The sequence below is a fragment of the Thalassophryne amazonica genome, chromosome 20 (genome assembly GCF_902500255.1).
Source record: "Thalassophryne amazonica chromosome 20, fThaAma1.1, whole genome shotgun sequence".
NCBI classification, from domain to species: domain Eukaryota; kingdom Metazoa; phylum Chordata; class Actinopteri; order Batrachoidiformes; family Batrachoididae; genus Thalassophryne; species Thalassophryne amazonica.
Window position 1 is genome coordinate 33,693,870 of NC_047122.1, and position 15,402 is coordinate 33,709,271.

Here is a 15,402-nt window from a genome sequence, read left to right on the forward strand (position 1 = left end):
CGTGAGATTTTAAGCCAAAACCTTCCTTCCTTCTGGGAGAGCACTGAAGATGCAACATGGCTGGGTCTTCCAGCATGACAATGATCCCAAACACACCACTCGGGCAACAAAGGAGTGGCTCCGTAAAAAGCAACGTTTGACCTCTGTCATTGCCAACAAAGATTATGTTACAAAGTTGAGTTGAACTTTTGTTATTGACCAAATACTTATTTTCCACCATAATTTACAAATAAATTCTTTATAAATCCTACAATGTGATTTCCTGGATTTTTTTTTTTCTTTCCTCATTTTGTCTCTCATAGTTGAAGTGTACCTATGTTGAAAATTACAGACCTCTCTCATCTGTCTAAATAGGAGAACTTGCACAATCAGGGACTGATTAAATACTTTTTTACCCCACTGTATTTACCTCAGGAGAATTACATAACTATTTCATTTTATTTCTACGCTGTCTTTAGGAGGAACTGCATGATGCATGTACACGTTGACATCCATAAGCTGTCTTGTAAATTACTTTAGAGGTGTTATCTGGTTTCAAAAACAGCGTTTTTAGATTTAGAAGTATTTATTTCTCATAAACCTTTACAAAATACATGAGACAGGGTAAGTGTACCCATTAAGCCCACCAAAATCTAAGTTTCACTATTTTTCCTATATACTGACAATTTGTAAGTGACATCATTTGTTAAAGGTCAATATTTACCTCTCATTTTAATATTTAGTAATTAGTTGATTTACAATTCAAAAGATGTAATTAAGACATTTTTGGGAAAAAGTCAAAAGTCTGGAATGGGCTTAATTGGTACCATGGTACCATTTAAGCCCATGTGTGTTCCAAATAAGCTCATAATATCATTTATTGATACAATAAACTTGTTTAATGCAATAAATGCTGCATACAAATATAATGCAATATAGTTTAGAAATGACAGTGAAAATGTTTTTTTTTTTTTAATAATCCCTTTTGAACAAGATCATTATCTGAACAAATGGCATACATGACAGACAGTGCAGGACACAACACAGAACAATGAATCCATTTAGTTCCATTTCAGGCACCAGGCAATTCAATTAAAAATAAACAGTGATATATTTATTAGATAACAGCAAACATGTCTTTGTATTTACATATTAAAATTTACATTTTATCTATGTATATCTCTCTAGGGGTGGTGGCCAAGTGGTTAGTGCACTTGGTTTCAGTGTGGAAGGTTCCCGGTTCAAACCCCACCCCTGCAACATTTCTCCATGCAGTGTGGAGTTGCGTCAGGAAGGGCATCCGGCGTAAAACTTGTGCCATTTCAACATGCAGATCCACCTTGGATTTGCTGTGGAGACCCCGAGTGCAAACAAGGGAGCAGCCAAAGCACCCGAAGGGACTTAGTACCTATCTATCTATCTAGTAAAGTAGATAAGTAATTTAAAGTCACACAGTTACTTTTAAACACTTTTGAACAGAAAAATGTCTAATTTGTAGTAGAGGAAATCCTCTATAGACATACATGAGGTGGGTTTAAAATGGAGCATGCTGGGCTTAAATAGTTCCACCATGAGGAATGCTTAAAAAAGACCATGCTTTCCTTTCAAATGTAAGATATGCTCACACAACTATACATGGAGCCTAAATATAGTTTGCATCAAACATTGCAGCAGTTACTACTGTGCACACATTCAGAAATATAAAGTTTTTGTCATTGAATATTAGCATGTCTCGCTGTAGTCTGCATGCATTTTGATGTTATGTACCATTTAAGCCCACCTGTTAAAAAAAAAAAGTTAATTTATGAAGTTAATCAGCTCCACAGATTTATTTATGATGCATTTTTCTAAATATCAATGTTAAATGAATAACAAAATGCAATGCTTAATATTTGTAGCTGACAACTTTAGTTCTTGTGGCAGAGTAGCATTAACAGGGCTTGGTGTGTTAGCATGAGATCACCTATGTTTGCTAGCTCATAAAACTCATCTTTCCATTTGAAGGGAAATCGTATAATTTGGCAAAATACTATTTATCTATAAATCAAAATTAGTATATTTACCTCTTATTTGACATAATATTAATGTACTTACCAAAGATGTGGCTGAAAATGAATGAAATCTGACCGGTCCCAAATCACCAAAGTTTTTGAGTGTCTTCTTGTCAGGGGTCCAGAGACTGTATACATTGGGGTGGGGCTAACTCAATGGAAAATGTGATTTGTATGCAATAAAAAAAATGTCATAGAAGTAACAAACCATTTGAGTGAATCAAGTAATGGATAGCAAAATATATTTTTTCCTTTTTTTGTAAATTGACAAAGCTGAAAGTGGGCTTAAAGGGTACATGGGCTTAATGGGTACACTTACCCTACATATTAGATTTATACAGAAATAAGCTCTTTTGGAGCGTTTTCCGCCGTGTTAGATTATTTTGTTGGAGAGAGCAGCCAGCTGGCATCACCGTGCCACTGTGCTCTAACTGGCTGTCCACCATATGCTTCCCAGCATCCCTCACACAAATCGAGAGGAAGCCCCCACATGATCTATGACACTGCTATCATTGACTGCATGGGTCACTACTGAACGTAGTTCAAGGCTGTCTGTTCTTCAGAAAATTTTCACTTCAGGGGAACTATTTATTAATTTTTTTCTAAACAATGCTGATCATATTGGCAATGTTATATTAAGAATTCCCTAATTAAAGGCTAATAAAATTATAGTGAAGCCAAAGAAAATTCTATTCATGACTTAAATCTTAAAAAAAAAAAAAAAAAAAAAAAAAAACCCAAAGGCTGCACTTTTAACCTCAGTGTCAGGCTTTTTTTTTTTTTTTTTTTTTTTTTTTTTTTTTGCTCACAAACTAAAATCACCTGGTGACTTGCTTTTTTAAGTACAAAATATGATCCCTTTAAATAATTTTTGTTGAATCTGGTTTGAGCATAGAAAAGATGAAAGCTTTTCACTGAAAAGAAAAAATACTGCCACACAAAAATGGTGACCTTACTCATGAAAGTTATTTGATGCATCACTGAGGATCATTGAGAATGATTATTTTATTTAATTAAATTATCTACAGTGACTCAGCATAACTGAAATACCCATGATGAATAATGGAGAATGTAAATGTCCAGACATGTGGAAACTTACAGAAGCAGAGGAAGAGAGTATCAACACACATGTTGTACACACTGAAGAATCCATGAGCGATGAGGTAAGCACCAAATACCACAGTCTGAAAACAAACCAACCCAGTCGTGACAGGTTGTCCCATAAAAAAAAAAAGTTTCATTTTGAAATTAAACATGCACAAATAAAAAGCATATTTAAAAAGGTTATTCTACTAAATTAAAAAGTATAACTTACAATAATTGGCATCCAGTAGTAGTTTAAAGTCTCAGAACGGAAGGTGGAGCCTGGAAGCCGTATTCGCCCAGAGAAGAAAAAGAAGGACAAAACACCTGGAAAAGAACCAAGATGATAAAATTTGAAAAACCGACTGTTAAATTCTGGTCTGCACCTGAGATCGTCATGAAAGGCTGACAGAATTTAATGAAAAATAACCTCAGAAATATATTCATGCAGTTGTGCAATGGTTACATGGACCTTGATCATCGGTGGTGTGTAAATGTGCAAACCTGTACTAGGTGTACAGTTCTCAATAAAACCCTTGAATATTTGCAGTAACCTCCTCAGAGCCTGGCTCCACGTGGAGACATTCCTTCGAAATCCACCTCCTGTGTAAATCTTTCTACTTTTACAGTGTATGACAGCAGAAAGCGTATAATGTCTTTGGAGAATGTTTCTTACCCACTCCTCCGACCACCAGGAGCTTCCCAAAGAACAGCAGCAGGTCTGTGATTTTATCCAGCACCACCACCCTGAGGCAACAGACCGACACTTCAGCCTTTAACGTGAAAATTATTAAAGAAAAAAAGAATACTTCATCACTGACCTTATGACATTCCTCATGAGCAGCATGAATGCATTTTTGGCGGAGACACAGAAGTTTTTCCCATAAATGGCGATCTGACAAACAAAAAAAGTGATTAATTTGTTGGTGGAAATCTAATTAATCACATATAATCCATGTTAGATAATATAGTGTAGTAATGTGACCCTGCTACACGTGGGGAGTTATTATTATGGGAATAATAACGATGAAATAAGTACGTAACATTTGGTGCTGACCATGATGTAAGCGTTCCTGTTGAGGAATTTGATGAACTTCTCCAGACACCAGAAGCAGCACTTCAAGCAGCACAACAGGAAACGTGCACAAGCATTCTGTGCCACTGTAGATGAAAGGCCAAATCATGCCTAAGTTGCATAATTAAACCCCGCAAATGAAAAACAAACAAACAAAAAGAGTACAATATCCATTTGTGTGAGATGGAGAAATGAGTGCCATTCTTACATCTGGTTTTGTGGTCAATGTACTCCAGAATGATCCTGACTATCTGTACCAGGGTCAGGATCAAAGCACCAAATGCAAGAGAGCCAATGTGGTATCTAATGATGGAAAAACAAAAGCAGCTCTGCTCTCAGTGTCCAACTTATACAACACACAAAATACACAGGTTATGTGATACAGCTAAGTTGCCCATAACGGCAAGGGGCACAAGTGTAAGTTGATTTTTGGTTGTTAACCCATCTCATTTTCACCACAACTGAACTTCTCAAATGAATACACAGATTTTGTCATTGAGCAGGCAATGTGAGCATTTCAGGGCTTCTGTAAAAAAAAAAGGCTGATAAATATCTGAAATGCATAATTTTTTGGCAGGCAGATCTTTGACCTTCCAGTATTAATGTTTACAAAAATCAATTTGGAGTGTTTTAAGGTTCTCGTGTTTTAGGACACAGAAGGTTTTGTTGTACAAGTGGAAGGACAGCAATTTCTCTTGACAAGCTCAACTTACAGTTGTGATTAATACTATAGTAACATAGGTTATGTGATATACCCTGAATTTCTGGACTATAGAGTGCACCTGATTATTAGCCACACCCATCAATTTAAAAAGGAAAAAAGAAATTGTACACAAATAAGCCGCGAGTCTCCACGTTGTAACATGAGATATTTACACAGAAAGATGTTAGGATTTTTTTTAAACTTTTAATTAAATATGTACCATGAACATTTAGTTCCTTGAAGCGTTACACGTAAATATTGACACGTACATCATGCAACGCGCGCACAATGTCTTTGCTCCACACGGAGAACTGAGTAATTTTAACTTTTTCTTGAGATTTCATTGCGTACAGCCAGGATCGCACGGAGACGTAAATGAGGCACTGTGACTTGTTCGACTTGTTGCGCCAAGACAGAGAACCGGTGTGGAAGGGTGGGGGGAGAAGACTCTGCTCCGCTGACTGATCTGACGGTGCAACTCTGGACCAAAGTGCCAGAGGGGGACTTTTCTTCACTAAAACTAACAGGTAAGACCTTATATTTACACTGTGTGTGAATTTACACCGCATGAGGAGCGCAGCTTTCAGGAAATCAATTGACAGCATCAACTGACGTCTTTGGACTTATGAAAAAGCCTGTAACAATCCATAAATTAGCCGCATCATTGTAAAAGCCACAGTGTTCAAAGAGTGTGAAAAAAGTAGCGGCTGATAGCCTGGAAATTACAGAAATTATATAGTCACAGCAGAAACAACTTATTCTATCTGGACTATTACAAACTGTGGAAAAGGCATTTTGTCATAAACCAAACAAAAACAGGAGTAAACAACAACAATAATAATAATGTTTGTAAATTTTAAAGTGCACAAAATTTATACTTCAAAAGAATGTTGCAGGTATCAAGAGGCTGACTTGTAGCTTGTAAAACCTGTGCCACTGTGAGTGTCTTCTCTTTAAAATAAGGCCAAAGTGTGTGCAGAACCAAACAAAAATATTCAGGTGCAAGGCCTCCCCACCAAAAAGAAAAAAAACAGAATATCAAATCAAATCAATTTTATTTATATAGCGCCAAATCACAACAAACAGTTGCCCCAAGGCACTTTATATTGTAAGGCAAAAGCCATACAATAATTACAGAAAAACCCCAACGGTCAAAACGACCCCCTGTGAGCAAGCACTTAGCGACAGTGGGAAGGAAAAACTCCCTTTTAACAGGAAGAAACCTCCAGCAGAACCAGGCTCAGGGAGGGGCAGTCTTCTGCTGGGACTGGTTGGGGCTGAGGGGAGAGAATCAGGAAAAAGACATGCTGTGGAAGAGAGCAGAGATCAATTATTAATGATTAAATGCAGAGTGGTGCATACAGAGCAAAAAGAGAAAGAACCCCCCAGTAGTCTAAGTCTATAGCAGCATAACTAAGGGATGGTTCAGGGTCACCTGATCCAGCCCTAACTATAAGCTTTAGCAAAAAGGAAAGTTTTAAGCCTAATCTTAAGAGTAGAGAGGGTGTCTGTCTCCCTGATCTGAATTGGGAGCTGGTTCCACAGGAGAGGAATATAATAATAATAAAGGTCTGCACTATTACGGTGTCGCAAACCAAATGGTCCCCCCTAAAAATCGGTCAGCCCTGCCTTCACTGTGCATGCGTCATTAGCCGCAGTTCACCGATTATCACCTTGTTTCTGGTTCAAATTGCACTCCAGTCATCATCTATCTCAGCGACAGATATCTGAAGCTTTTGTACAACAATCACTTCCATATAAATTCAGCATTATTTTATCATAAAAGACGGAGGAAGCGATCAGAGCGCCGCAGCTACACAAGCTGGTAGCTGATGCATTCACTGCGCATCTGTCATTTCAAAGTGTCACCGGGTATCGCCTCTTTTTTTTGCTTAAAACTGACTTTAGAATGATTTAAGAGGTTTTAACTTGTCATCTGATGGTTAATAATCACAATCCATTTGATCGCTTTGGGTGAAGAGACTGTCTCAGATGAGCTGCTGAGCTCTGAAATGATGCATGCGCAGTGGATGCATGGCAGACCGTTTGGTCTGCGACAAGGGTTCAAGATGAAAAACAAGTCAGCAGATGATTTGAGCAAATTACTCTCTACAAAAATAATAATAACAATAATAATAACAAAAACCCACCTGTGACATCTATAAATTTTGATGACTATTACACCCGCTTTTTTAAATGTTTGTTTTGGTCTTCCATGCCAAATTAAAACAATTAAATACATTCTTAATGATGGATCAGACCAAATCAAAGAAATGAAAAGTACAATGTTGGTTTCCCTCCAGTGAGGCGATCCACATCACCAAACCTTACCTGAGCGAGCGTAAAAAGGAGGCAGACACGGGGAATGTAGGGATGTCTCTTGGTTTGTTCAGCGCCCAGTAGTAAGAGGCAAAGGCCCCAGCCAGTGTGCACTGTCCCAAAGCGATGACAAAATTGACACACCAGAGGAAGGCCAACACATTGTAGATCTGGAGGTTGAAGAGGCTCTTTTGGAAGACACCCTCATTATTATATTTGATGAAGATGCAACTTGCAGATGGGCAGGCTAGGTTGAACTGGGATTGATTAAAGCTCTTGGATGGAAAAAGAGGACAACAAGTAAGCATATTACAACAGTGAGTTAGAACCTGCAGATGGCCGTAAGAATACTCAGGAGGTTTGAATACTTTATACAATGCCCCAACAGTATTACATGTGATGTATGGGGGGGGTGGTAAGGTAACTAAAGTCAATGCTTTCCACCCACTTACCACAGGATCACAGTCCACGGAACCATTGATGGCCTTACACTCATCTAGAGTGTTGTTCAAAGCAACCACTTTGTAGACAGGAGCACCTGAAGTAGCTAAATACCTGTGACAATCGGGTTAAGAGAGGATGTGCAGAAAAAGTGACTGATAACAGGCAGAATCATGACAGAAAGTGATGCATGCAGACAGTGTGCACGGACTAAAAGGATACACAGCAGTGGCAACCCAGTAAGCAACGCACACCACCACGAGGGCAAACGTGACCAGAGGGTACACCAGAGAGGACATCATGTAACTGATTGCCCTGTGGAATATGGACACACCCATGTTGTGAGGTCATAGAACAGTGCGTCTTTGACAAGCATTCCTAACTGGTTTCAAGATGCAGCCATCCAGATAACATCTGACTAGTGTGACGTCTGTGACTCACTTGCTGGACTCCTGAATGAGGGCGACAGCGATTAGAATCCTATTCCTCAGGAAGATAACCGTCAGGAGAATGATGGCCTCCACCACAGAGATGATTATCACTGAGGAAGAGGAAGCACAGAGAATTAACAGAACAATACTTGCACTATTCAGGGGTCTTTCATCTCATAATTACAAAAAGATGCGTTGTTTTATATATATATATATATATATATATATATATATATATATATATATATATATATTTTTTTTTTTTTTTTAGTTTTTACTCCAGTTAATATTTTAGAAACACATTAGGACTAACTACCCAATGTCATTAAGCAAGGCATCTGGTCCTAACCTGAGTTAAAAGGCTTAGGGACAACACAGTCCAGACATGATCAACATTAGGTTAAATAATCTGTTAACTGTGCTTTTTGAATTTGGTTATGACTCCTTTAAACATTTTTGACTTGGACTCACAGAAAGCCAGCCACGTCTCTTGGACTTGAAGATAAACTTTAAAGTTGGTGGTGAAACCGATGTCAGTAATGGAAGCTGACTGTCTCTTGTAGTTATTATACTCCCAGTAGCAGTGCCATATCCCTATGAGGAATTCATAATATTAATTAAAAAAGATCAAATAAATGAAAGGCCACCAAGGTTTGCTTTCAGAACCAATTAATCATAAATTTACACACACAAAAAAAGCCTTTGAGGCAGGTGAATTAGGAAAATGCACAGTTTACCATACGCCCCTGCTCCCAGAATTCCGATGATCAGAACCCAAACCATGACGGGAGCAATGAATCGCAACAGCAACAAGAACAGCATACTAACCACCATGGCTATGACCAGTCCACTGAGGGCATAAACACTATTTCAACATTCATCAGATTATAAATATCACTATACATATACACACACCAAAACTGTCAATAAGATTTCATAGTATTGTGAGTGTGTGTATATCTGCCAGTAGGTGGCACTGATTGGTGCATTTCCACAAGGCAACTCACAGGAGGATCCACGGCCATGAGGATGCAAAATCCTCAAAGATTCGGACTCCAAGCTCCCTGGCATTAAAGCCATTCAGAACGTCCCTGATGAAGACAAGGGCAAAGAAACGGTTTGTGTCCATTCTGACAAACTATACGTGTGCAAGGACTTGATTTTAGTTTTGGTCAAAATGATCTCAGATTACTCATTTTCTATACATAAATAGTGACTCTGTTTACAAAAACAAAATCAAGTTCCAGACTAAGAATGAGAGTGAACTACATTACATAATTATGGGTAAATTGTCTTTAGGTGTAATTTTGCCCAAATGCAACTACATGAAAGCATTTTTTGTTGCTGTTTGATAACTTTGGGCATTTCATAAAATATTTGCAATTAGAATCTGTTTATTTACATTTATTTCTCTACGCATTTTAAACTCAAATTGGTGTCAGAACTGTATCTTACTGGGTGCCATTCTTGATGGCATCGATGGTGTCATTGACGGAGGAGGGCAACCCTGGAACGTTGGAGAAGTTCGCCGGAATGGCACCTAGTCTTGCAATATCAGGAAAACATCGGCCTAGCACTGAATGGTAGAGAACAAAATCAAATCAGTGTTTAACAAACTGAATTATACTGTTTTAGCAAATCTCACTATACACCACAAGTTATAAGTCCCTAAACCCCAAACCTGATTAATGTTAACTAACATTAAACCCACACTACTTAAACCACACACACCAATAATGATTTCACTTACCAGAGATTGTAGGTGGGTAGAAGAAAGGACACAGCTCCCTCTCCACAATTTGATGCACAGTCTAAGAAAATTCATAAAGATACTGTTATCATGCATTTACAATGATAATCACGTCACAGTTTTCTCAAGGTGTCAGGTGATCTTGAGTAGCTGAAACAGCCATTAAGCAGCCAGACCAATCACTCCTAATATCTTAATCAAAAGGGTTAAAATAACGAGAAGAGATGCATATTGAGACACTCAAAGTAACATATTACTGATGGTAAGAGAATGGGACTGACCAGTGGAGTGACTTTCAAGTCTAATGAGGGTACGCAGAGGCTCTGAGTGAAAACCTCAGATGGATGCTTGATATATTCGGTTAACCCCACAGCCCAATATGAGGTGGGGCATGTTTCCACGCACACCTATGAGCAGCAAAGAAAGAAGACAAAATGACTTTAGAACACAAAGGGCAGCTAGGATATAGATTAGAGTTTGAATTGTACAATTTTATACAAAAAATATTTAAACTTAAAAACAAACAAGAGCAATCCAAGATTTCTGACATCCGCCAATCTGGATCTGGATCCCTTCCAAAACTCAGTGCAGTCTTCCATGCCCTAATATCCATCTGTGGTGAAAATTTCATGAGAATCCGTGAAGTAGTTTTGACGTAAGCCTTCAAAGCCGATATAAAGTGAAATCTTGATCCAGGATCTGGATCACCTCCAAAATTTAATGGAGTCTTCCATGTCCTAATATCTATCTGTGGTGAAGATTTCGTCAAAATCTGTGCAGTAGTTTTGAAGTAATTCTGCTAACACAAACAAATAAGGAAACGCTGACAATTTTATTACCTCTTTGGACAACGTAAAAAAAAAGTTATATTAAAACATTAGTACTCTATCCTAGTGTGCTGTTCTCACAAAAAAAAAAGCTATTTGGAAGAGCAGCAACTAGCAGAAAAATGTGGAAGACCAGGGTCTGGTTTCATAAAGAGGTCTAATCTTGTTTAGTCAACTAAACTCAGTTGACTAATCTTTTGATGTAAGTCGTTGCACAAAGCGCTTAGTCGGCTAAGGTTTCACATAAGGAGGCTATTCTTATTTTAGCTGACAAAACTTCAGTGTCTTACCTAAAAAAAAAATATAAAAAAAAAAGGTAGCTATTATGTACCACCATGAGCAGGTGTTCCAGGACCGGAATAATCCATTGGAGATGTTTACGGACACCGAGGTTCAACAACAATGCTGCTTCTGTCCGCCTACAATCCTCTTCATCGTGGACATGACAGCTCCAGCCATCAACCACCAAACGAGGAGGAACAACGCCCTGCCAGCCCTTCTTCAGGTTTTGATTGTGGTTTTATGCCTGTGGGACCTATGGCCGCTCCCGCCGCAAGGCTCTCCTTCCTTTCTGCTTCATCAAGTGATGGTACATGATAGCCGCCATTTCTGAGGTAAGACAATGACGTTTTGTCGATTAAAATAAAATTAGCCTCCTCTGTAGCAGGCTAAAACTTTAGTCGGCTAACGTAAAACTTTAGCTGACTAAGCGCTTTGTGCAATGACTAACGTCAAAAGATTAGTCGATCAAGTGAGGTTAGTCAGCTAAACAAAATTAGACCGCTTCATGAAAACAGGCCCAACAAGAAGTCCAGTTGTTGCAAAATTAATTTTTTAGACATTTAATAACAGTTAACCTCTGCATCATATGACAGAAACGTGGTTTTCAAAAAAAAAAAAAAGTGTTGACAAAGAACTTAGTGTCAGTAGGATATCTGCAGTCGAACTTTAAATTAACAAAACCTTGAAATTCTGCAGTGTGCAAGTGGTTAGTAAGATGTTTATTTTTTTGCCAATATTATTAAATTAATATTGAAACTATTTACAATGTATACACTAAACACAGACAGCATTGTAAGCCTTTGTTTTGTAAGGTTTGGTGTTTTGTTTTTTACAGTTTTTTTGTGAAGTACTTTGTTTGCATTGTTTGAACGAGCTAATAATAAGTTCCATTATTATTATCATTATTATTAGAAGAAAAACAGAAAACATACAGTGCTGTCTGTATTCCTTCAGATATTTTGTACCACCACAAATAAATAATGATTTTTTTAAAGCAGCTCACTGTCATCATTTTGACCATAAAGAGGATTTTTGTAACATCAGAGACAGATGCCTGTTGTGGAGAAGAACTTGAAGAGATAAATCAGTCTCTGAACTTTATGTCAGAAGAGCTGAGTGGTGTGGTTAAAAAACAGAATGAATTACTGGGTTTGTTGAAGGAGGTATGTGAGCTGAGGAAAATGCTGCAGGAAAAAGACAACAAAATTAGATTTTTGGAAAAACAGGTGGACGAGTTGGAACAGTACTCTAGAATGGATGACGTTATTGTAACAGGATTGAACACTAAACATCAATCATATACCAGGGTAGTTGCTAACAGCGCTGGAACTATGGAAGAAACACATTCCCTGGAGCAACAGATCAATTTTTTTTCGTCAAAGGACATCCAAATTAATAACAGTGACATTGCAGACTGTCACTGATTACCTAAGAAGGATAAGGACAAACCAACCATTATCATCAAGTTTGCAAACAGGAAAATTAAGAATGATTTGTTGGGGCAGGGCACGAAACAGAGGAAAAAATGTTTACATTAATAAACACTTGACAAAGAAAAATGCTGATATAGCAAGAGAAGCTAGAATCCTCCAGAAGCATCAGAAAATTCAGGCAACGTGGACAAGAAATTGCAAAGTGATGATTAAGTTAAATGGAGCACCAGAAGAAGCTAAAGTTATAGTGACGAGAGAACTTTCGGATCTGGAAAGGTTTAAATGATGGGTATTTGGTTTAATAATGATTATGTCTGTGTTGTTAAAGGAACATGGGTAGGATTAATTGGGGCAATGAATGTCATGGTATGCTTACGTTATGTTTACATTATGCTGGAGTCTGATTGTTAATTTGTGTTTGTATTCTATGATGACAGCTGATCCTTTTGAATTTACGTTGGTACAAGAATTACAACCTTTTCGGTATACGGAACATCATATTCAAGATTGGGAATATGAGATAGACCTGGATAATCATTTTTATTCCTCTGTAAATAATAATTGCCAGTACTATACTGAGGAACAGTACAATAAGTGCACTATATGGGAAGGGAAGTTCTCAATAATTCACTTTAACAGTAGGAGTTTGTACAAGAATTTTGGGAGCATTAAAGACTACGAGGTCTGTCCATAAAGTATAGGTCCTTTTTATTTTTTTCAAAAACTATATGGATTTCATTCATATGTTTTTACGTCAGACATGCATGAACCCTCGTGCGCATGCGTGAGTTTTTCCACGCCTGTCGGTGACGTCATTCGCCTGTGAGCACTCCTTGTGGGAGGAGTCGTCCAGCCCCTCGTCGGAATTCCTTTATCTGAGAAGTTGCTGAGAGGCTGGCACTTTGTTTGATCAAAATTTTTTCTAAACCTGTGAGACACATCGAAGTGGACATGGTTCGAAAAATTAAGCTGGTTTTCAGTGAAAATTTTAACGGCTGATGAGAGATTTTGAGGTGACACTGTCGCTTTAAGGACTTCCCACGGTGCGAGACGTCGCGCTGCGCTCTCAGGCGGAGTCATAAGCCTGTTTCAAGCTGAAAACCTCCACATTTCAGGCTCTATTGATCCAGGACGTCGTGAGAGAACAGAGAAGTTTCAGAAGAAGTCGGTTTCAGCATTTTATCCGGATATTCCACTGTTAAAGGAGATTTTTTTAATGAAAGACGTGCGGACGGGTCCGCGCGTCGGGACGCAGCCGGCGCGGAGCGGCGGCACAGGAAAAACACCTCCGTGTTGATAACCATTTGTAAAATCCAGGCGGCTTTTGATGGCTTTCAGTGGAGTGAGTATATGAGAAATTGTTTAACAGCTGGACATGTTCCAACTTGTCCTTAAGGCTTCCAACAGAGGTGTTTTTCCTGTGGCGGAGCGTCGCGACGCGCGGACCCGTCCGCACGTCTTTCATTAAAAAAAATCTCCTTTAACAGTGGAATATCCGGATAAAATGCTGAAACCAACTTCTTCTGAAACTTCTGTTCTCTCACGACGTCCTGGATCAATAGAGCCTGAAATGTGGAGGTTTTCAGCTTGAAACAGGCTGATGACGCCGCCTGAGAGCGCTGTGCGACGTCTCGCACTGTGGGAAGTCCTTAAAGCGACAGTGTCACCTCAAAATCTCTCATCAGCCGTTAAAATTTTCACTGAAAACCAGCTTAATTTTTCGAACCATGTCCACTTCGATGTTTCTCACAGGTTTAGAAAAAATTTTGATCAAACAAAGCGCCAGTCTCTCAGCAACTTCTCAGACAAAGGAATTCCGACGAGGGGCTGGACGACTCCTCCCACAAGGAGTGCTCACAGGCGAATGACGTCACCGACAGGCGTGGAAAAACTCACGCATGCGCACGAGGGTTCAAAGCATGTCTGACGTAAAAACATATGAATGAAATCCATATAGTTTTTGAAAAAAAGTAAAAAGGACCTATACTTTATGGACAGACCTCGTATTTAAAACAATTCTGCCAACCTTTTAGTATAATTGCTATAACGGAAACTTGGCTTGCTGATGATGATGTTTCAAATTATGAATTGGAGGGTTATGAATTTAATCATCTGAATAGAGATAATAGAGGTGGCGGAGTAGCATTGTATGTTGATAAAAGGCTTAATTACAAAATCAATGATCAAGTGACAATGGCCGTAGAAAATCTTTTGGAATGTATTACAATTGAAATATGTTTGGGAATAAGTAAAAATATAATTATTAGTAGTATTTATAGAGCTCCTGGCTCAAAAATTGAAGAATTTCAAAATTCGGTTGATAAATATTTTTCACAGATGGGTAATAAGCGAGTATTTGTCTGTGGAGATATAAATATTGATCTTTTAAATCTGCATCAAAATAAATGGACAGATGATTTCATTAATACTTTGTACACCTTAAATCTATATCCAAACATTACTAGGCCTTCAAGAATAACTTCTCAGTCAGCTACCCTTATTGATAATATTTTTACAAACGATATTAATACAAAAACAATAAGTGGCTTATTGATCAATGATATCAGTGACCACGTACCAATTTTTATAGTAATAGAGCTGAATTTGAATACTAAATGAAAGGAGAAAATACAATATCGAAAGCGGTTGCAATCTGAAGAAGCTATTACCGCCCTAAAAAATGATTTACGTCTGCAGGATTGGAATTCCATTTATACAGAGAATGATGCTAATTTAGCATATGTTAAATTTGAAAATATATTTCTTGATGTATATAACAAAAATTGTCCAGTTCTACATTGCAGTTTAAATAGCAAGTATAATGACCATCCATGGATAACAAAGGGACTGCAAAGGGCATGCAAGAAGAAAAATATGTTATATAGAGAGTTCATCAGAAGTAAATCAAGAGAGGCTGAGATTAAATATAAGTGCTATAAAAATAAATTAACCATTATGCGGAATTGTAAAAAAGAAAATCATACTATGGCAAAATTCTAAATGATAATCAAAATAATATAAAGGAAAC

The 15,402-nt window shown here is 38.0% G+C and overlaps 1 protein-coding gene across 1 annotated transcript in view; it reads right to left on the minus strand.

Moving 5' to 3' along the window:
• slc44a4 (solute carrier family 44 member 4) overlaps positions 1 to 15,402 on the minus strand; it is a 39,679-nt gene that overhangs the window by 1,976 nt on the left and 22,301 nt on the right. Inside the window, exons 6-21 of the mRNA XM_034160237.1 lie at positions 10,114 to 10,239; positions 9,833 to 9,893; positions 9,538 to 9,658; positions 9,090 to 9,173; positions 8,820 to 8,932; positions 8,554 to 8,676; positions 8,093 to 8,192; positions 7,874 to 7,966; positions 7,663 to 7,765; positions 7,223 to 7,485; positions 4,397 to 4,491; positions 4,171 to 4,274; positions 3,935 to 4,008; positions 3,790 to 3,860; positions 3,346 to 3,440; positions 3,130 to 3,214 (exon numbers count right to left, since the gene is read on the minus strand). Of these exons, the coding sequence (XP_034016128.1) occupies positions 3,130 to 3,214; positions 3,346 to 3,440; positions 3,790 to 3,860; positions 3,935 to 4,008; positions 4,171 to 4,274; positions 4,397 to 4,491; positions 7,223 to 7,485; positions 7,663 to 7,765; positions 7,874 to 7,966; positions 8,093 to 8,192; positions 8,554 to 8,676; positions 8,820 to 8,932; positions 9,090 to 9,173; positions 9,538 to 9,658; positions 9,833 to 9,893; positions 10,114 to 10,239 (1,711 nt within the window). The remainder of the gene's footprint in view (positions 1 to 3,129; positions 3,215 to 3,345; positions 3,441 to 3,789; positions 3,861 to 3,934; positions 4,009 to 4,170; positions 4,275 to 4,396; positions 4,492 to 7,222; positions 7,486 to 7,662; positions 7,766 to 7,873; positions 7,967 to 8,092; positions 8,193 to 8,553; positions 8,677 to 8,819; positions 8,933 to 9,089; positions 9,174 to 9,537; positions 9,659 to 9,832; positions 9,894 to 10,113; positions 10,240 to 15,402) is intronic.